Source organism: Aricia agestis, chromosome 11 (assembly GCF_905147365.1).
Source record: "Aricia agestis chromosome 11, ilAriAges1.1, whole genome shotgun sequence".
NCBI classification, from domain to species: domain Eukaryota; kingdom Metazoa; phylum Arthropoda; class Insecta; order Lepidoptera; family Lycaenidae; genus Aricia; species Aricia agestis.
The window spans coordinates 3,366,253-3,390,704 of NC_056416.1; the positions used below are offsets into that span (position 1 = coordinate 3,366,253).

Sequence of the window (24,452 nt, forward strand, 5' to 3'; positions counted from 1 at the left end):
TATCTACCTATTAGGATTATTTATTATATGACACCTGCACATTATGTGACATGCCTGAGTAAATATTTTGAGCTGGTGGAAGACAGCTGTTACTTAAAATAGACGTGGTTTCAGAATATCAGAGAAAGCCCGCAGTTAATATTAACGTTTATCTGCAGTTTCCAATAGTTTGGAATTTCATATTTTTTTTTAATTTACCCCGTCTCCGTACCTACAAGGTTTTTTATGTTACAACTTTTGAAATTCAGCATAATATTATTTTTTAACTATATAACAACTTTTATTTACGGTGTGTGACCACCTTAACAGTAAGTTTCACAGTTAACGAGCAGCTGCTTCACCTAATTGATCAGTAGCTATAAATATTAAATCAGTAAAATCATTTGCATATTTTATACATTATGACGTATTAAGTTCGATGGACTGAGTTTGACATCAAGTAGCTAAAAACTCGGACATTAATATGATAAGATATTGATATTTGTTGGAGCACCCAGCGCAGATTAATCTGGTTTTAAACTGACCTGCAAAAAGGTGGCGGTTCTAATTTTTTTTAATGTGCATTGCGTTAATTTTTAAGTAGGTACTAGAAAATAGTTTTCGTGGTAAAGTATTATGTAGGTACAGTACCTAATTAGGATTAATGTCAGTTCATTTGATTCATCCTAGACAAAGTATATAAAGATATAACGGTAAAAAATAAGCACTTCCACAGCTTTGTAACTTGTGTAAGTATTTTTTTGTTATAAAAAAAAAGAAAATAAAAAAAAATCAAAATTTTCAAGTCGATTTTTTTTGGATAAAATTTATAAATATTTGTATATCGTTCGATAAGTTAAGCAATTTCTAATCATTTTTCTTATGAAACCACTTTCATAACGCAACAAACATAGCTATCGAAAACATGTCTTCCCGCGGGCCGCGAGCGTACAAACTATAGGTGTGACGTCATTAGCGTGCTGACATATTTTTGTATGGAGCGTTTCGGGAAGGGTAGATGCATTTCTAAATTTGTAATTGAAATCTGTCAAATCCATACAAATTTATGCCGCGCCGAGCCTCGCCTCGCCTCGTCGCGCCTCGCCTCGCCTCGTCGCGTTGCGGTCTGAATTGACCCTTACTTTAAATGTGATTTTCGAATTGTAATCTTGGAGAGTTTTTAAGATATCAGCGTCATTCTTTACCGATATTTCTATTTACAGGAGTTCTTTTAATTACTTACCAATAAGAAAAAAAAAAGGCAAGTAGCCTACTGTAAAATTACCAATTACCACACCTTTATTATCAAAGCTTAAAGTCTAAATACTAGTAGGCTTTTATATTACTGCTTAAATACTTTAGTACTTAATGCAATAAGTTCACAATAGAAAATTATAGCCGACTGGCGACTGTCATTTAGTGGATAGATTTTATTAAAGAAGCCGCTTCCAGATTGCATAGGGTTATCACGTTCAAGAATTAGGCCATAAAAGCAGGTGTATTTGAAGTGGTGTAGACAGCCCTGGTCCCATATGCTGATCTGATAGTGTTCGGCGCCGACAATATCCATCGAACTGCGCCTACGAAATTAAGGCTTCGTTATACTTGCTCAAAGTGCAGAATGTATAGATATAGGATATTATAGGCTACCTAGACGTGTCTACACCTATTATTAATATTAGTTAGAATCTATTACCTATACTTTAACACGAACTTACAACGTTTAGAAAGTGATAGAAATAGTAAATAAAAATTTATTTAATCATATTGTCACAGATTTTTAAATGACCATGTTTCTGTTATTGATAGAAAATCCGTCCTATGGAAGTCGCCTGAGTAAACCGAATCTTAATTGCGCAAAATATCCATTCATTCGTGTAATCATGACCCTCACTCATTGCTGTGTCTTATTACAAAATATATTATGAGTTAGGATTTAGGAGGAATATTGATATATTATATTTTAATTCGTTTTCGTGTTATTTAGCTTGTAAATTGTACTGTTTCTGTATTGTAACGCAGTTTCCTAATTAATAAAAGTTATTTTATAGTAATTTGTACACAACTCTATCATAAGCCGGCATGTAACACATAACTGAAGTAAAACCACAGCACAGCACCGTCATGCACCTGTCAGGGCGGGCGGAAAGCTCAGGCTTTGACGGCCGCCATTAGCTCGCTCTCGGCCAATCAGCGCCGAGGGGCGTGGCCCTGCGCACGCGCCGCCTGTGAAACCACCGCAAGTCAGTTTACTCGCAGCGTCCGTGCGTAACACACGTGTTGAAGCGTAAACAAACAAATAAATAAGAAAATTACTTTAATAACTTTACAGAGACGAACTATAGTGTATTTGGGACTATATTACTTAGAATTTACTTAGATTAATAGACGATTTTTATAAAAATAAACATAGTGGTGCCAGTGATGTTCTAGTAGCTGTGGTCAAGTGACTATAGTGATCATGATGATGGACCAAGCACACTTTGGAGAGTATCTGCTGAGGCAGCAAATGCTGCATGCGGCGTCATTGAGTGGTCTACGTAAGTCCCTTTTCTAGAAGGATCTATCTTTTAACTCTAGGCTGATTAGAATTTATTAAGAAGAGTCTAGACTCTTCTAAATAAATTGGGATAGGATTTGTTAAGAAGACTACTAGTAAGTAGTCTTCTTAACAAATCCTATTCAGCCTTAAATATTGGATTAAAAGATATTGTTATTGTCTTTTCTTCTATGTTCAATCCATTTTCAATTTGTCAACTTGTTGTCAACAGACTTCAACCATAAATAAAAGAGTATAATTCGTATGTATAGGCTTGTCACTCAAAAATCTGTCTTTTTTCCTAGTAGTAGTGTCGTAGTGTGTGTAACGTTTTATTTGTTAAAAATATATATGATAAAAGCATAATTTTAAAATAATATTAGCTCGATGCACTCCTTCACTATAAATTTCATGCACCTACGTTTTCCCATTTTTCGTAAAGCAGGTTACAAAGTTTTTCTCTCACGTATTAATATATAGATCCTCCTATCCTACTTCTATTAAAAAGTTGGTTAAGATGGGTGAATATTGATTATACTCTTTAAGACTGTATTTTATTATAAAACAATATTCCTGTGGGATAACATATTCACGAGCAAGAGCTAAAGTTTTTTTTGGATTTCAGAGAAGTTGTTTTAAAATTAATGGAATCAAGCTGAACCAAAGTTATGCTATTTAGGTCAGGGGGAATCTCTATAAAATTTAAATTACAAAATAGCATACTATACAAAAGACTGGATGTCAAAGCGTCTTTGGAGTTATAAATTTGGCATGTAGTATAAACAAAACATTTAGAAGGCAAAAAATATAATATATTGATATGTGATTAAAGGGACTACTAAAACTGTAGAGTGCTTATATTTCAAAATAAGATTTAAAATATCGAATCAATGCGTAATTTAAAAAGTAGGTAAGGGAGTATTTATATATTTAATTATAAGTCAATTAACTTCAAAGATAAGAAAGAAGACAGGTAAAAAAATAACTAAAAAAATGTAAATAGTCCACCTATTACACGTTGAAAGATATTAATTGTTAAAAAAAACCCAATTAATTTTATAACTGTAAACTTGTATTTTACATTTAAAATATATTCATGATTGTACGTAATTGATTAATTGTATTCTATCATATTAAATATTATAATTAAATGCAGTTTAAACACTCATTAAAGGTACAACGCATAATAATGGTATATTTACATAATGGTAATTTATGACATGTATTGTTTCCACGTGGTGTGATTTGTATGAAACATTTTTGTATTTGATAATATGATATTATGTCATACAAAATTCGTAATGTGAGCAATTATAGACATGCAATTCTTTAACTTAATCATATTAGGCCTAAATTGATTCATTTTATATTTAATCCTTATTACAAATTACCTAAATGTTTTCTATCAGTATGCTGAAAATATAATCAGAATTAAAATAATGTTTTAAACAAAAGAAAAGTGATAATCCAACTTAGATTATGTTTAAAGCCACACTTGTACGCGTTGATGTCTTTTCTATGAATCACGAAGTCGAAAGGATTAAAATATTTATTTCGTTTCTCAGTAGCAATTATGTATACATTTGTACACATTTCTTGAGTGTTATAATCTGTATTGTACTCTCAAAATGCCGGCAGCCGTAATCTTCTAATTATTTGAAGTCCTTAAAGTTACAATGAGCTTAGTGATTTTAAAAGTTTTAGGTGGATTAAAACAAGTGTAATTACTTGTATCTTTCTAAGCAGCAACTTGAGATTTACATTATTAAGGCCGGTACAAATAGTCAGTACTCAAGATGCATCTCGGTCTCAAGACACGGTTCAGGCTTTGTGATTGGTTGGCTGTCAAAATTTGGACCAATCACAGAGCCGAACCGCGTCTTGAGACCGGGTCGCATCTTGAGTACTGACTATTTATACCAGCCTAAGTGCCTGATTCACCACTTACTGATAAAGTGCCGAACAGGCTATTCACAACTTTTTGACAGATTCTCCATACTTGATCTGTCAAGTTAATTGGTGGATAGCCTATTCGTCACTTATTAGGAAGTGGTGAACAAGCCAAGATTTTAGGGACAGGTGAGTGTAAACTATTTTAGCATATGCACCTAATTCTAAAAATAATAAATGATTTTTAACAGCGCAGTTTTTGAATAAACATGTGGAAATATTTCAACATGTCACAAGTAATTTTATTTTATAACTAGCTGTCTCGGCAAACGTTTCTTTGCCATATAGGTAAAGTATTTCGCCCGTATTATTTTATTGAAGTGACTAAATAAGTATGTCACCATGGCAACGTCCATCGCCATCCCGTCGCACAAACAATGGTCGCCATCAGTACCGAGTTGTAATAATTTACTATTATTTATTCAACAAATGAACTTATCAATATAAAAAGTACCCAGTAGCCGATTCTCATACCTACTGAATATGCATATACAATTTGGTAAAAATCAGTAAAGCCGTTTCGGAGGAGTACGGTGACTAACATTGTGACACGAGAATTTTATATCATACTAGCTGTTGCCCGCGACTTCATCCGCGTTAACTTAGTATAATAACAAACACGTATAGTCCGCTAACAAATATGAAAAAAGTAAAATAATACCTCCTCCTTTTTGGAAGTCGGTTAGAAAGTAGCCTAAGTTACACCTGACTACATCAGCTATCTACCAAAAAAATGTCCCGGCAAAATAGCTCCAACCGTTTCAGAGATTAGCCGGAACAAACAGACAGACAGACATACAGACAAAAATTGTAAAAAAAAATTGTTTTGGTGTATGTAGCGTATATAGATTCATATGCATGTAGTAAAAACGGTTCTTTCAATATTACAAACAGACACTCCAATTTTATATATATAATATTGTATAGATGTATAAATGTATAGATAAGATAATCCCCGTTAATAAGGAACCGTACATTTTTCTCAAAAATCCTTCTCGTGATCTACTCTTTGTTTGTGCCAAATTACATAAAAGTCGACGGTAAGATTTAAACTTCAAAATTCAATCAAACAAACTCTTCAGCTTTATAAAATTTGTAATTAATAAAAACACCAAAAATATATTACGATCAAGTAAACAATCTGATTTGCAGAAAGTCAATAACATTTTCGATGTTTTCAACAAAACAATAATATTGAGAAGTTAAGCATACCTAAGTCTTATGATGATCTTTAAAAGCCCACTGGAACAATTGTGTACGGCGAACGCAGCAGGTGGTAAATTTAAAGGGTCCTATGCCCTAAACCGGCGTTAGTACTTGTAGTTATGCCCTAAGTATTCCGCCTCTTTGGTACTTACCCTTTGCTTGTTCGCGTTCCGAATGCCATATAATAAACAAAGTAACTAAAATAATTACAAGTAATAAAAATGTCATTACTGCTTTTTACGATTATGGTTTTTGTCTATATCGCTTATCAGTTATATCGAGCGAAAAATTATTTACTTTACATAGCTTATTTTTTGCCACTTTTGTAAAATAACTAGTTGTTCTGGCAAACGTTGTTTTATACCATAATATACGTTGTATGTCCTCCTAGAATAATTCCAGCCTCATAGAATAATCGAGTTAATTAAATTTTATTGGTAAAAAAAGTTTGTTTTACCTAAGCATAGGTAGGGTTATCTCTTGAACGTGCCGGCACGTATACGCAACTCCTCAAAGTGTTCCACGTGTCTATGGGCGACGGTAACAGCTTTTTATCAGGTGATTCGTCTGCTCGTGCATTTTTGCAATCAAAATTGTTTACCTCTATGAGCAATCATCAAAGATGTTTACTCTATCGTGCAAAATCGAAAGAGGTGAGAGGTCATATTCATTGGCGCCAAATCGAATTTTATTTTCGTACATTTTCATTAACGAATCGGAATACACCGTGAACGTTGATTTGCATATTTGATTTTAACGAGTTAACAGGGATCAAACGCGCCGACACTGCAATACTGAGATAATTGTTGATGGTTTTGGCGATGACGATGTTCGTTACGCTGTTACGTAAGCGTCGTTAAATTGGTAAAGTCAATGCGAGCTCAGTTGATAAAGCTGTCAATACATATTATGATATTTCGAGTTTTAAAAAAAGCTATGGTCAGTTCAGATCAATATGTGATCTCTTATCTTCTGTTTTACAAAATATTTAAACTCTAGAAAATATTTTATAGTAAATTTATTATTTCCATATATATTTTTAGTGTGTAAATATTTTGTAGTAAATTTTTGTGCAGGAACCTACGTAATTACTATTTTGAGCTGAAAAATAACTCAAACATGTTAAATATTTTCGTAGGAGAAAATAATTTTGGTACTTATTATGTATGAGAATTTTAATGGCACCCGGCCCTTAAGTATTTTGTCTTCAAACTGGCCTACGTGTGGCCGTATACCGGGACAGTCAAATTCAAAAGCTGTCTTTTTAAATTAAGTGTGGTACTGTTTAAGAATTGTGAATCATACTTATTTTTCTAGAATATGTAGTCTATAGAAGCCTTAAATGCTGACAAAACATTCGTGACTTTGATAGTAAACTTTACGCTACATTTCTTTGTTTGTTATTTATATTTCCCACGACCGCATTAAACTGCTTATTACATTTTAGGGACACACCTGTTTTATGCTTACTGACGCTTCTTTAATAGGTAGCAATTATAACATGACTTTCTTATTATGATTGATGAAGTTTTACAGTATTACCTAACCTAGTACAATAGCTCCTAAACTAATCTACACTTACAAAATTGAATCCTTTAGAATTTGCAATTAAGGTAGTTTCAACTCAGCACTAAGTACTGTTGATCTGCACCTAACTATACTCAGGTTTTTTTCCAAAGATTTGATGATCACTTATAGATAAACTTGACAAATATTGGTTACTAAACTACAATGACAATTTTACCTTAAATTTTTAATAACATTAAAGAATAAACTATATTTTTTGTGATTAATCCACTATTTTTCTAACATCCCTGTCATTTCATACCATTATTTTCCTAACTTTCCTGTCATATCAGATCACTGTTTTTCTAATTTCCCTGTTTTTTCAGATCACTATTTTTCTAACTTTCCTGTCATAACAGACCACTGTTTTTCTAATTACCCTGTTATTTCAGATCACTATTTTTCTAACTTTCCTGTCATAACAGACCACTGTTTTTCTAATTACCCTGTTATTTCAGATCACTATTTTTCTAACTTTCCTGTCATATCAGACCACTGTTTTTTCTAATTACCCTGTTATTTCAGATCACTATTTTTCTAACTTTTCTGTAATTCCAGACGCTCGTGTGGGTGCAGATGCATCCCCGCCGGCTTGCGAAGCACGGTTACTGAACGGCGAGCTGTGGCGACGATTCCACGACATCGGGACAGAGATGATCATCACCAAGGGTGGCAGGTATGTGCTTTATGTTATACGCTAACAGCTATGCAATCATGGTCCAACGTTTGATGCAATTGTGTACCATCAATCATCATTACATCCGTTGTATACACCATAGTCTCATCCATTAAGCGAGTGACAAAAAGTTTCACATTTATAAGGTTAAAACAAATACAATTGATATTGTTGTGACTAACCTCGTGGTTTTAGCATGGAGGAATTGAGACTACTTTCTCGTGGCAGTTGTGTTCAATCTTACAATACAAGTCACAAACACGAGATTCCAATGTTTAGTAAGCTATGGTGTTTTAGTATTAGACTAGCACTAAGTTTTGACGCCCAAGTCACAACTCTTAAGTTCAATCAAGCGAGCGATTATTCTTTTTTTAACACCCAACGTGAAAACGCCGAGGCAAAACAAATACATTTAAATAAGCCATCTGCGTGTTCCCAAATAATTACACGTTGGCCGTATATCATAAATTCTTGTAAAACAACAAAAACTTAACAAAAACCCATTAGGGCTGCCGAATCTGACGCGGGGCTTGTTAACGAGTAATTTGGTCCGGACCTCCGTCATAGACAACAGCTGCCCAAATACCAATTCGACCATTTCTCTAAATGGCCTAGCAAATTACACCTTATTATAAGCTTGTTTGCTTTACGAGTGTACCCCCCAATTATTTTTTTTCGTCGATAATGCGAGCGGAGAAATTACTGCGGCGCCTTCGCGTTTCCTGCGCGGCCGGAGTGACCCACCGCCCCCCGCGAGACACACGGCCCCCGCGAGACCCACCGCCCCTACCAGACCCATCCCCCCTCGGTACCCGCGGGACCTGCAATTACGAGTCCCACAGCTCTGTCGCACGTCCGATACATTCACAATTGTCGTAATTAATAGTATGTAATTGCATCGTTCTGCGCTGGTCGCGTTAAGGGCATAGCGGCGCTTTTTGCAGCTAATTAAATGACCTCATCTCCGGCGCTGTCAACGTCGCTTTTTTTTTCTACCCGGACCACCGACATTCGGATAATTTACCGCTCTATCCCGGTACCCCGCCGGCCGGGAGGTCAGTTTTGTTTATTTTACATTAACGAAGGCGCCGGCGCGGGCGCCGTCGGGAGAGTTTAATTCGTTTCTTGCGTAATTGAGTCCACGAGTTTTCCTATCGGCTTTTAGCGCTTTCCGAGCAAACAGCGGATTGGGCGGAGCGCTAACACCTGCCGCCATCTTCCCGGGATTTGCCCCCGAAGCAATTATTCCCACCTGCGCATCCCGCTAAGTGGTAGCACAAACACTCGGACCGGCCCTTAGATGCATGTGTTAACTGCAAAGAAAAATCTTACGCGTTTCACAACTCCACAATGGCAGACGGCAGTGTAATTTCCAGAATGTACATCTCTCCGGACAATGTACACATCGGAACCCAAATATTTGTGGTCGTAAAGTTTATCTCGATTCAAAAACGTGACCTCGTTTCTATCAAAATACATAAAAAACTCGCGTCGCGTTCTACTCTAGTCTCGACGTTTGGCGCTTGATTGACGGGTCGCATATTATGATTTACGATATACAAATGCGGAGGCAAACAGCTGAAACAATGCGCATGATTATCCTCAACCCCTAAAACATGACAAGAGGCATCTGGATCAATAAAACAATACCCCAATAATCAAACAAACAAACAATGGTTTCATTTGTTTTTTCTAAAAACCCCCGAATATGACAAATGGCCGGGCGCGGGGCCATCGTCGCCGCCGGTCAGGAGGCTTAGCCAACACGTTTTCTTTGTCGCTTCTTCATAGAATCGCCGATCAAAAATGTATGAAACGGAATTAAGCGTTCGATGACATGAAGTCGGCATCTGACTCATGTTTTGTCAATTCCATACATTTGGATAAAAAAAGCGATGAAGAAAACGTATTGGCCAAGCCCCCAGGCTCGCTGGCCGCGCTCGCGTGTCGTCGCGCAGACCTCCCGCCATTTAAAAACAAACACACAACACAAAAACTCGTTATTTATCCTCGCTGAAGGGAAGGGCGCGCCCGAATTCACTTGAAAAAATCATAAGTTATAATTAAAAACGTCCGACAGTATCATCTACCTACAGCATTCTTGATGTGTTTTTTCGGGCTCCCAAATTATCCGAAGAAATTGTGTTGCAATCGAGAAGGCTCAGTCTATATCTCGAGAGTAAGTATTTCAATAGCGATTACGGAAATAGTTATCGGAGACGAGCAACAGGTTGGATATTATTTCATAATCTGTATGTTTATTGATGTTAGATAGGCCGTTATCGATTCCATCTCGAACTAACGGAGGTACAGTCAACAGGATATTATACGTGGGAGATCCATGCTTCGGCACGAATGGGCCTGCTCGACCGGAGAAATACCACGTTCTCTCAGAAAACCGGCGTGAAACAGCGCTTGCGCTGTGTTTTGCCGAGTGAGTGAGTTTACCGGAAACCTAATCCCCTACCCTATTCCCTTCCCGTCCCTACCCGTCCCTACCCTCCCTCTTAAAGGCCGGCAACGCACCTGCAGCTCTTCTGATGCTGCGAGTGTCCATGGGCGACGGAAGTTGCTTTCCATCAGGTGACCCGTTTGCTCGTTTGCCCTCCTTATTTCATAAAAAAAAAATAACATGCTCAGTGAACAGTGAGTCGCGGTAGCATCAAGAGAAATGCATTATGCAGCTAAGTAAATGCATCATTGCCTTTCAAACATTTCGCTCGCTACAGGACGAAGCAATTGAAGTTAATATGATTTCTTATTATAATATTTCGTATTGAGCAGCCTGCCGACTATACAGATTCCGGTACAGTGCCCGGCAACAGAAATACCGATTAATTGATTCGATCTGTGTCGTAATTAAAATCGGTGATTAGAGAGCCGTCAGCCGGCGCCGGCGCCTCAAAGCCCGGCATTCCTTTTGTTTTACCACGGGTCGTTTGTCGCCTGCGAGCTGCGTGGGGTTATCTTCTCTCTCTGGCTGTCCTACGGGATGATACGCATGCGGGAGAGAGAGGTTCGTGGGCGCCGACCTCCTGCAGCGCGCGGCGCGCCCCGCCCTACACGGCAATAATCAGATTATGACAGGCTCCGTCTAGTGGACTCCACTCGTCACTTTTCAATGTCTCCGAAATATTTGACGGCAGAAATTCATTTAAACAAAAAAACTTTGTCAGTCCACGTTAAACAACCATAAATAAAAGAGTCTACGCTTCCCGACGATCCATAAATTATAAAATATTAGATAGATTTTAGTGATACGATGAAAAGTGGTTGGACGAGTAGGCTTTGTTCATTAACACTCACGGTAATAAAATTTATTGTAATAATTTCAGATAAAATGAGCGAATTGAGCGCTAATTAATGATGATTCGTCAATTTATTTAATTAGCGTCGTTAATTCGCAATTATCGACCGATAAATTAGACACAGGTCACAGATATAAAATCAAACAGTTTAACGATGAACGTCCCACAAAGTGCTCGAGGCAGAGATCGAGAGTTAAATTGCTTAATCTCGTAATCCGTGGAGCGATTCGACCGATTTCCGATAAATTGCCGTTTAGAGTGATGGCGGCGGTGACGTCACTGAAAAAATAAAACGTCATCGCACGTAATAAGGAATCCGAAGCACGCGTCGTCGCCAGATCATATCGCGATGTCCCCCCCCTCAATCTTCACCGGTCACGACACTTTTTGTCGGCCAACCCTCCATCGCGGCAATCGAATGCGCTGACTTAACATTTCGGAAGCGAAGCATCGATGGAACAAACAAAAACACGAGTCACTTAAAACACGTTTATTGGGCAGCATTCAGTAATGGTTTGGCGACAGAAATATCGACTAGTCACGACGGAAAAAGTCTAGTATTCCTGATCGGGATACGTAAATTCCTGGAATGATTTGGTGAAGAAAGTCGTGTTTTGTTTTTATGGCGCCAGCGGTTTAGATGCGTATCGCTGCGAGTATTTAACCCGTGTCGGGCGCGGGGTTCTCACGGAATCCCACTTTTTATAGTTGTTAATTCGGATGTAGAGACATTTTTAGTGTTTTAGCGGCTAAAAAAATCCTTAACATACTACGACCAGCTACTAGTTTTAGAGTCTTTAAGGTAGCTGTGTTGGACGAAGAGGCATTTTTATTGTAACTTAAGTAGCTGTTTTTTCACATGTATGTAGATATTTTGTTTAAGCACCTTTATAATTTTCTTTGGTATCTAGAGTTGATACTAGCTCCTAGTGTTAATGAAAGTCTCTGTGAGTAAATTTAGATTTAAATATTACAAACATTGTGATTTGTGACCACAAGTTAAATTTTATTATAGATATTCTGTATTACGGGTTATAATTAAGGTAAATGAAATTTATAGTAAACTCTATACTTCCAAATAATGAAAATTCAAAATACTTTAAGAATCTCTATATCAATCTGAAATCAATAATTGCACAACACATTGTATTGTTATAATATTTAGTTATTTAGGAACATAGTAATTGGGTTTTAGCTTTTTAATAACAATAGACACAAGAGAAAACATTTAATGACCACTTTTTTATCATAACCCTGCATTTAAATATAATTTCATAACCACACTCGTTCCCAAATTACTAGGGCTGTCACATAACAGGATTATATTCAATAATTATTTAAAGTGTAAGTAATCATCTTAATTAATACCTACTCAATTAATCGGTAAAATCAAAATTCACCAATACAGTTTTAATTGAAAATATAAGTATAATAACACTAGGCATTTGTAAAATTTTGTATCTTAATTATAAATATCCTTACAGATCACAAATGAAACATAATAAAAGTATAGTCCGCCTAATAGAAAGAGCTTCGACTCAATATTAACAACACTACAAATCTGTACAATCAAACACCCAATCAACAAAGTAATTTCTTAAAAAAATATTTTTCAAAACTCATCTTTGACAGCCCTGCGTACGTGTCCATACAGCCTCCGTCTCCGGGAACCGCGCAGTGGGTGCGTCGTCATTAAAATATGATCACGTAGAGTACCTACCTGACGTGATCGCGTGATCACGTAAAGTGGACAAACGGTCATCTTGATCACACAACTAGATCATAGTTATGAAAATGTTATTATTTGCTTGACAATTAAATTCAGACTTATTAGAAAAGTTCAGCCATTTTTGGAAGTTGGTTTAAAAAAAAATGCGTTGAAAACTTCTCTTGAAGAAAGTCGGGCAAAAATAAGATAGATCATAAGAAGCTCTCTTTTGAGCTTTAGATACTAGACTCTAGAGCGTTTTGAGAGTTAAAAGCTTTGCTAGGACGCTTTTAAAAAGCATAATAGCTTGGGCTGTTTTGAACGTGATCGTTTTAACCGACTCCCAAAAATGTGGAGTTAAATTGTGTGCTCCTAGCCATTTAGCCGAAACTTTTTCGTTTTCGCTTCGTTATAGAAACGCCGATCAAAATGTATAGAATTGACATAAGACGAGTCGAACGTCAACGTCATATTAATGAACGCTTATGTCAATTCCATACATTTTCATCGGCGATTCTATGACGAAGCGAAAACGAAAAGATTTTGGCTCACCTCCCTGTTCTTTCAGACGATTAGTAGAACCAAAAAATAGATTCACCGAGTTCCAGAAATTGAAAAATAGCTTATCTCAAAAGCGATAGGCTTATTAGAATGTGTATGTTACGTAATTAGAAGAACATTAGTCAAATTGGTTCAGAACGATCCTCTTATGGCCTTGCACCTGTTACCTTGATATGGGCAGCTGCATGCACAGAACACACTAAGCTTATGTTTCGTGTTTGTCTTAGGTATGTGTATATAAAAAAACATACATTAAATATAAATGAAAAATTATGTCTATCTGTTTGTTTCATTTCCTCGCGGTAATCGCTAGCTGATTTTGATGAAATTTGGTATGGTTCTGCAGGCAGGCAGGCAGATAAGAAATAACGCAGAAATATTTGTTGATGCACTGCTTCATTAAGAAGACTGAGTTTTCTTTGAAGGGAAGCGAGTCTTGTAGAATATTTAGAGATATTGGATCGTTTTGTAAATTGTAACAGGCTAGAGAAGCCGATAGAAATAATGTTTTAGGAACTCTAGACCACAAACAATAGTTATGCCATAATTTTCTTTTTTTTTCTTTAACAATCTTACAATAAAAGCTCCTAAAATAAGTAATTATGTACTAAATTATATTTAACTGCTTGTAACACTGACGACTAAGTACCACCACGTAAAATATATAATTTATGGTTTCATAATTATAAAATGAGTGGACTTCGGCACTAACTGGTTGTATGACTACAATTTACGAGTTTATCTTAAAAATCATATTTCGACCTTATTGCAATAAGTGTAAGGTTTATTTTTGCGTTTGTTGGTAGTACATGTTTAGTTCAGGTCAAATTACTATGATATATGGTCCGTATATCGCTAACTTTTTATGTAGCACCTATTTTCCTAATGATTTATCTATGTGGTAGGTAACCTACCTCAGATAGGGCAAAATAACTAGTATGATAATAAATAGTAAATACCCTTCCTAACCTACAATGAAAAACGGAGCATGCTATTCTTATCTTTTTAAATCGACCTCCTTACCATCGACCAATTTTTATCAAGCAAGATTTTTTCATGAAAATGATTTGTAAATTAAAAATTTTCTTCTAAATCTATATCAATAATCTTAATCTTTATTTTATGCCCTCTTTTGGTAAGATTGCTTAGTATGTTGACGTATGATTAAACATAGTCAGCTAGTTAAAAACTTATAGGAATTTGAGGTTAGGTTTTAAGATTTTTTAATCTATTATTGTCATTATTCTGTTGGCAGTCCTGCAGTAGCAACCGTTGGACCCAGCTATTAATAAATAATATAATTTATAAGCGTGAGTTGTCAACGAGCCTTATAAGTATGATATTTAACATTATATTTATTTTATTCAAATTTATACGGAGACGTCGAACTATTTCCATAATCTGCTCACGAAAGCAGTAGTCGAACTTTTTTAAGAAATAAAATAATGTTTATTTGTTTGTTTGTACATTTTATTGCTACATTCATATAAAAATTCAATTAAACAACGGAATTATGTTATTTTATATTTCAACTGTCTAGTGTCTACTGTCTCTAAAGCTGAGTTTATGTCTACTACTGTCCCACTGGCTATTACATATTTCCCCCGTTCCATTTGATGTTAAAAACCATCAAAATGCTCAAAATGCCTCCTATTTTGAGCGTTTTGATCGTTTTTAACATCAAATGGAACGCGGGGATTAAGTGCAGTAGCTGTTAAACACGTCATGTTAAAACAACTTTAAAAATTCAGTGGGTAGGTATTAAATTATAATTAGTGATATTTTGATATAAACAACCTAACCGGGCCGTGGTGTCAAGTGCAATCAACAGGTTAGGTGGCGACACCGCTGACACCTGATACCCACTCTTACCCCGAAATGGTAAAATATGAATATTACACGGTAAATATTATCAGATTCGCCCACGTACGCATAGATTACATATATTAAGACACATTTAACATAATTGTCTGTGAATTATTGCAGATATTAAATTTAATTTGGCCGGGATGATATTTTGACAGGTTTTTAATGCAATATGCAGGTTACATCATTTAGCGCCTTTTATGGTATTGACGACCGATTCCGATTTTGTTTTCTCTAATTGGTTGTTTGATTTAGTCCACACTAAAATATGAATACGACATTGGGTCTGTCATCAGTCTGTCTTAACATAAAACGTTGCACCAATTTTGATTTTTAAAGACCTACTTAGAACTTTCTGAAAAGGACAAATTATATTTTTTATTCCGGAAAACAAACGACTTCTGCTAAACTTTTAGTATAATACTTGCAAATATTAGCCTTCAGGGCAACGTAAAAATTAAAGATTAATAGGCGTGGCCAAAAAAGTGCACTAAGAATTTCTGTAGGACGAACGGAAATACTGACCAACTATCTTGCAAACTGCACCCAGATATTCTACGGGACGAATGAGTCCCTAAAGCTAAGTCCCGACTGTTCTGTCGCTTCCCAGGCGCTCTACTCCCTACAAAAGTATGTCATGTATTGTACCACCCGCGCATGCGCAGATACCATCGCCGGTCCATCGCGACATCACGCCGCGATCTCTATCGCCAACCAGCTACTGCCCGATTGTGATAAACACAATGGAAATACAACCTTACAACTGTAATTTTAGAGTAGAATTTCCTTTGGGGGATATTTCTTGTTATATTTTACATAGGGAGCCAGAAAATGGGTGAGCATGGGCGCACGATTCTCAAATAAAGCGTCAGATGGGTGTCACAGTGTCGTGTTGTGAGAACGGCTATCTGATGGGCGTTATGGGCGCGTGATCATAATGCTAACGTTACAAAATATTACAAAAAGAAGCGCCCACGCTGTAGTTTCAGTGGACAGTGGCAGGATTCTTTGAAAAACTTATTTCACTACTAGATGTTGGCTACAACCTATTTGTCGAAATTCGTGTGTCACACGAAAACTGCACTGGGGCCTTACTCCCGAAACGGATATCGATTTCGATTTTCGATTTCAACAGTTTTTGACACTTTAGACATGCTTTAGACATCTAAAATATATATTTTAGATGTCTAAAGTGTCAAAAACAGTTGAAATCGAAAATCGAAATCGATATCAGTTTCGGAAGTAAGGCCCCAGTGCAGTTTTTCGGGATAAAAACTATCGTATGTCTTTTCCTGGGACCCAAAGTATCTCTGTACCCAATTTAGTCATAATCCGGTGGTTAAAGCGTGAAGAACAGACTTACAGACAGATAGACACGCTCTTTGCATTTATTATATTGAAATAAACTTCAGAAGTCTTAAACTTAAGGCGTTTTTTGCTACAAATCAATAGCTAAAAGAAGTACGCGATAGTTACAACATACATACCTAAGCTTAACAAACATGGAAAAGAATTCAAACCAACTCATTTACTAGCCATAAAGAAATAGAAAGTACATCTAATGAAGCGGTATAAATAAATCATAAACGCCGCCGAGTTTCCGAGAGCCAATTACGGGCGATTAGTGATGCGGTGACATCGAAACATTTCCATGAAACGCCGGTTCAATGTCAACAGTGTCACAGTCTGCGCCCGCGCACCCGACATCGCAGGGTTGCCAACATCACAAAGAAGTTACAACATTCTAGGGAAAATTTATTTCGATTTTCATTTGACAAACTCATTAGTAACATAACTGTAATAATAAATACGTTACCTGCTATATTACTGGTTTAGATTTTTTCTTTAACTTGAAATACACAATTTAATATCATTGAGCTCGTCGAGGAGCTAAGTTAAAACCAAGGGTAACTAGTAAAAACCTGTCAGTAACGTAACCTATATCGTCAGTTTCCATTAAACATTTTTTTCTTCTTTACTGTATAGTTTTTCTAATCTCTGAGATAATTTAAAAAGAGTTATGAAAATTTCAAAAGAAAATATAGTTCTTGCACATGGCAACCCTTGCGTCGGCGCGTTTGATAACGCGATGTTTGCGTGATTACAACAATCAGAGGAGGTGTGAACATCGTCGTCGACGAAGGGCAATCTCATAGGGGCCCATAAAACATATTATACGTACTATATGCCAGAACTTCATTGCAATTACCGAATTTTTACTATCCTTTCGAGGGATTTGAAGTCTACCAAAGTACTACATCCATCGAAAATTAGTTCAGCGGTTTAAGCATGAAGTAAATAGAAGTATGAAGCAGATAGCTTTGTAGTGGTACAATTAATAGATCTTTCTGAGCTTCAGTCCGTACTCCATGGCAGCTTCGAAATACATAATATAACAGTCTAGTTTTATTCTGAAACCGAAGTACCTAATCGAGAATTCAAAAGTGTTCTATGATCAGATTGATCACCATTATCAATCAGTACGTAAATCTTGACAATGAGGGGGTTTCCTATATTTTTTCTGTAATAAGTATTTTTATAATATAGCCTACGAATAATAAAAACTAAGGAAACGTAACCCACATACTATTACCGTTTTTTGATTCCTTTCGAACTGTCATGTAACGACAGCTTGATACCGCTGGAGGCCACCTAAATATTGCAAATGTATTGAAAATGTGTGCGGTGTGCCTATAGGTCTCGTAATAATAAAAAAAGGAAAAGTAAATCATTAAAAAAACATGTTCTACAATACGTCTTGTCAAAAATGTGTACCTTAGGTACACATTTCTATACAATTGCAATATTTAGCAGTGTCAGGCTGACGTTACATGACAGTTCGAAAGGAACCAAAATAACGGTTATAGTATGGGAGTTGCGTTTCCTTAGTTTTTATTATTCGTAGACCTAGGTACATATTTTTGATAAGTATTGTAGAACATGTTTTTTGACGGAGTTACTTTTCCTTAGTTTTTATTCGTAGAATATAGCGCATGAAATGTGTTCCTCTCGCGTTGTTTTCACTCTTGCCTCTTACCTTATATAGATACATTCATCACAAGCCAAGGGGCTTGTGATGAATGTATCACATTAAAAACTGCGAACGATATTCATGTATAGTTCGTTGTACCACACGCAACGTATTACTTCAATTAGAGCAAGCTTAATACGCGGCGCCTTTGTCGGCGTATCTTGCCGCTTCTTCGAAAAACTTCCTAAAATACTGGCGCCGGGAGCACACGCGATTATGGACTGTATAACCATGGAATAGCGTTGGAAATCCGGCAACAGGAAGCGGAGTAGCGTAGATCCTGTATGACCTATAAGTCTGGATGCACTTGTGGAATATACTTAGAATCGTCGAATAATAATGTTGCTTCGTAGTATATTTTTGCTATAACAAGATATTTGAATATAATATATAGATAGTAAGTAAAAATGGTTTTTCTGTACAATACCATACATAAGACCTCTATCATGGCTCAGTTGGTGGGCCGTTGGTAGCTCGGGCCAGGGGTCGCGGGTTTGAATCCCGCCGACGGAACAAAAAGTTTTCAAAGTTCCTGCCTCCTGGGTCGTGGATGTGTATTAAATAATAAAAAAATCTTAATTATATGTATAGTATAAAAGTATTAAATATTCCGTAGTCTGGTACCCGTAACACAAGTCCTTCAGGTACTTACTACGGGGCCAGACTGACGTGGTGTGAAGCGTCCATAGATATTATATTATATATTATATAATATGCAAGAATGTGTATGACTGTTACCTCTTCACGCATAAACCACTCATCAAATATTTTGAGTTCAAACAATGAATATAGGATCAGTGCCGTAAATAGCATTTTTTGCGCCCTGTGCGAGCTTCTATAACAACGCCCTTGGTATTTTTTAAATAATAAAGGTACCGAAAGCAACGCTATGTTACTCCTATTTTCTTCCATTCAGGGTAAAAACTTGGTTTTGGTAGAATTGAAATTGGTCTATCAATCTCGGATCTCCTTTATTATTTTCGGGAATCGATTATCGGGAGAAATAACAGAAAAAATAATATTCCTGCCTAGTCTGGCCATTCTTGCGCCCCCCAGAGTCTACGCCCTGTGCCTGGGCACCGGTGGCACTGCCCTATTTACGGCACTGTATAGGATAGTTTATATTCCGAACATTTACGGTTTCTGCGCAATAAACGATTTCTATGCGACAAATTTGGCGGACATCATCTAGATTATAATAATGCTATTATTTTTGCCCCCTATGACCTCTAATATATGATATTTTAAAAACATTTAGCAAGTCCGCGTGGGCGCGAACTCGAAAATAAACGGTCGATTTGAATATGTTTTGCGAATTTAAATATTGATGTCACAATTAGTAATCGCAGAATTTACGCCTACGGTAAAGACGAATAATAAAATCGATTCATTAAAATCGATAACGCTTAACGAATTCGATTATTGTCTTCTCCATACAAGTGACAGCGTAAGTTACCGTTTTTATTGTTGTATGATTCAATTTTAATACATTGACCCTTGCCCTTAAGACCCATAAAACTTTACTGGCACTCGTGTTTTAGAGGTTTATTATGTCATTGAAATAACTTGGACCTAAGGTGTGAAAAAAATTTGAAACGAATTGTAGAGCTGTTAAAACTGCAGTGAGGGAAAACTTTTATTTTTTATTTAAAAGAAGTGTTTCCTTAAAGATCAAGCAATAATTTTAATCTTATCAGAAATTACCAGATTAAAAAAAGTCTCTGTTTTGCGTTACTCTACACCGAATCTGATACTGCGCTTTACACGCCGGCGCCAGCCAACAAAAAACTTGTTTATTACATTCTTAATCGTTGACCATTTTCACAGGGCCCATAGTTTTTACTTCAATGTTTAATTACATTGTATTTATTATTGAAATTGTTATATAAAATTAATCGCCCGTGCGGTAATCTTTCTATTTACCAAAAATAGGCGTAGAGCAGTGTCGTCGCAGAGCAATTAGTTATGGTTTGTAAGACAAAAATAATTGGAGTAGGCGACAGAGTGATTCTTTATTAAAGTACATTGCGCAAAGTTTACCACGTCGTACAGAGGCGCCGTATCATAATCATTTTAATTAAAGAACCCCAATTAATAAGTAACATGAGACGAAAAAAACTTCACGTCATAAATTCCATTTTTTTATCAATAAAGATAAGTGAAATACGTTTTGTTTTAGATGAATATTTCTTGCCATAATAAAATTTAAAGAGAAGCCTAACTGTAAACGTTCATAAAATACACAATTTTTTTATATGGAAAAAAATTATTTGGTTAGCCGGCGACCGTAAAAAATGGAACTGCCACCACTGCCATCAAATATCGGCAAGTGGCACAATCAGATTAAGATCGCGATGTTCGATCATCAATATATCGATTTGACAGGATAATAATTAGAAATCCTCGGAGATGTCGTCCGTCGCTAGGCACCATACTGCGATCATTAATGCGAGTTAAAAAAAAAAAGAAATAAAAAAAATTGGGATCTCATAAAAGTGCGTGATTTACGCGTGTCGGGAGCTAACAGGCCACCGCCTTTCGGCCCACAGTTTAATATTGTTTTAGTTTATTGTTATTATATTACAAAAACTTTGTTAAAATCGTTATTTTAAGGTTTGATTTTTGGTAGACAGCTTTTTTCTAGGCATTTTTAAATACGAATTACATTAACATTTCTACATTTTAAAATTAGTAGAACCATAAAAACCGAAGTTATAGAGTAACCTCTTTCGGACTCTCCCGCTGACTTGCGCTGAGAAAATATTACAATTAAACACGTACAAATTAAGTTTGTTTTGACATAATGGTTTTATTATGTATATTATGTTTGTTAATATAATTCTTTGCGAGCAAGCTACTTGATATAAAACTTGATATTTCACGCGGCTCTGCTCATGTAAATAAGGAATTCTGCGGGAACCGTACATCTTCCCAAAATACAATTATTCTTCCCCATGACCTATTCTACATCCGTGTCAAATCATATAAAAATTGGTACGGTAGTTTTTGATATAAGCGCGTTCAAACAAACAAACTCTTCAGATTTACAATATTAGTATAGATAATATGACAAAAATTATAATCGCATCAAATCTTTTTTTCCAAAAGGAACCGCAAACGATACCGGAACTCAAGCAATAAATTGCAAAAGATAGGCAAAGATACAAGATCTTATCTTTACAATCTGTTGTTCTCATTGACCGGCGTCAAGCGCATAATGGCGTAGATGCGGCGATCGTCTTTGTGCTGTTACTGTCAACTAAATTACCGCGTTTGTCCTTCGCCAATCGCCGACTGATATATACGGCTTGAACTTTTAGTTTCGTTGAGTTTGCTTACGTTACTATTTTGGTACTAGAATATTCTACGATGTGATTTCGTGAAGTTAAATTACAAGTTTTTTTTTTGCTTTTTCCAAGTTTGTTTGCAAGGAAAACCTTTCCTTTTTTATTTTAAGACTACCTTATTGATTTTATTTTTGTTTTTACATAAAAATTAAAAACAAAAAAAAAAAACAGTCCTTCACACAGAAATGTTTTTTTTTTTATTTTTGTACAGTATCTAGTTATTACAATTTAAAGTTATGTTTTTAAATTATTTTTTATTGACTACACAAAAAAACTACATTTTTTATAAGAAGAGCGGTGCTTAACTTAACTATTGTGAAAATTTTTATATTAAGTATGGGTTTCGAAATTCCAGTATTAACTTTAGGTTTTCAGCGTTGTAGAGTTTACTTATTAATGACAGCACATTTAACCATTAAATAAATATATTATCGTCTTTAGCTCTTTAGTTTCTACTCTCTATACAGTTACAAATGGACAACTTTTATTGTACACGTCAACATTGTTAATTATTAACTCCGTTTAACTGAGTAACCGCCTGTGTTGTCTCGAATTTCTCATGTTCTTTCTACATTTCTTTACTAAATGCCTCTTGTTTTTTTTTTTTTAGTTTATTAAGTTCTCTTCATACCTCTTATTTATTAAGTTTTCTTCTCGAAGTAATGTCAGCCATTACACTTTTAAAACCCATATTAGTTTATGCAAACGTGAAAATAATTGCAACAATTACTTTATACTTGGACACGCCCCATCATTTCATTCTGCCTTTATGTTTTACTAAAGAGACAAAGTATGTTTAACATCGAAAGAAACAGCTAACTAATAGTTACATTTATTTATAAAACCACAAAAACCACCTTACAAATTGATAATCTTCTTCGCCTTCTTTGTTTTAAAATTCGCTTTAAAGTTTTCATTCCAGTATAAATATTTCTACGTGCAGCAAATATCTAAAAAATGAACGATTTTTTAAATCCATATTTTTCGTTCTTTTCTTTTAACTTTATAAAATTATAAGACACGAATCAAAAACGATGTAATAAACTGTAATAACTACTGTACATAATTATCAAGTATTAATTGTTCGGTGACATAAAGAGGTTTTAATCTTAACATATAAAGCGCCGAAGGTAATTAAAAACTGCACGTTACCGGGCCGAGACGCATAAACATGTCGGCAGGTGGCACCGCGGGGCGTCTTTGTTCTACGAAACTCTTGTCGCCTCTTTTTACGAACCCCCTTTTTGGAAGTCGGATAAAAATTGCGAAGCGTACTGCACTAATACGTGCGCGTGAAGATATTTTGTTGAGGACAGGCCGTTAAGGGTTAAAATGTCTGCGACGTTAGTGCCCCAGGAGTGAGCACACTGAGACGGGTCGTGCCGGGGCTCACCGTGCCGGGGCTCAGCGCAAAAATTCGTCTCCATACAATTTGTATGGAAGCGGAAATCCGCTGCGCCCCGACACAGTGTGCGATACGCGCATCCGCTTCCATACAAATTGTATGGAGGCGGATTTTTGCGATGAGCCCCGGCACGCTGAGCCCCGGCACGGCCCGTCTCAGTGTGTTCTCTCCTTTAGTGAACGCGAGGCCTCTACAGTCTGCTAATTTGAGAAGCACGAAAGTTTAAGTTTATAAGAAGAACTCTGGAGTTTTGTTTCCATAAAGTTTCGGGAAACATATTTGTCGTTCGCAAGTCTGTTGCACAATAATGACGGGGGACCATAGTACATTTTACCGAAATAATTTGTTCAGTGGCTTTAGCATAAAGAGGTAACCAAAATAAAATCAACAGATAGACAGATTCACTGCGAAATAAATTTCCATTTTTTCATGTAAAATTCATCTTTTCGCATTGATCTTTATGGTTGTAACTTTTAGGCACATACTTACTTTCAAAAGTGGTAGCTTCCGTTTAGGCATTTATTTTAAGCAGACCACCTGGGGAGTTGCAAGTGCGTCGATTAGCACTGACTGACTACAGTGATATTCTACGATAATTGATCTCAATCTCACTGAGGCTTATATGGACATGAATGACCTTCTTTTGAAGTCACTTAAATGATAATGACTTGTCAAAACTTTTTGTTGAAATTAAAAGTTTGTTTAATGTTTTAAATAAATTTCACTTTTCTACATCTTTACTATAATTACTATGGATAAATTGGACTTTTATTTAACTTTACTATAAGCAAATCTTAGTTATATAATCCGTATTTCCATTCTAATATTAAAAATTAGAAAAAGTATATTAGATAAAATTTGCGGCCTTTATACGATAAACAAACTTCGGCAAAATAAGTTGCAGTATATACGTGGGAGAGCCATGCTTCGGCACGAATGGGCCGGCTCGACCGGATAAATACCACGTTCTCACAGAAAACCGGCGTGAAACAGCGCTTGCGCTGTGTTTCGCCGAATGAGTTTACCGGAGGCCCAATCCCCTAACCCCTACCCTATTCCCTTCCCTACCCTCAACTATTCCCTTCCCTTCCCTTCCCTACCCTCCCCTATTACCCTATTCCCTCTTAAACGGTCGGCAACGCACTTGCAGCTCTTCTGATGCTGCGATTGTCCATGGGCGACGGAAGTTGCTTTCCATCACGTGACCCGTTTGCTCGTTTGCCCCCTTATTTCATAAAAAAAAGAAAAGTAACATGTACTGCCCCCTTAGACAAAGTATCTTTCGTTAAAAACGATGACGAAATTCGTTA

The 24,452-nt window shown here is 36.2% G+C and overlaps 1 protein-coding gene across 1 annotated transcript in view; it reads left to right on the top strand.

Annotated features, from left to right (window-relative positions):
• Nucleotides 1-2,394: 2,394 nt before the first annotated feature.
• Nucleotides 2,395-24,452, top strand: part of LOC121731787 (T-box transcription factor mls-1-like) — a 40,859-nt gene continuing 18,801 nt past the window's right edge. The window contains exons 1-2 of the mRNA XM_042121413.1: nt 2,395-2,519; nt 7,799-7,916. Coding sequence (XP_041977347.1) covers nt 2,441-2,519; nt 7,799-7,916 — 197 coding nt within the window. The 5' untranslated portion in view covers nt 2,395-2,440. The remainder of the gene's footprint in view (nt 2,520-7,798; nt 7,917-24,452) is intronic.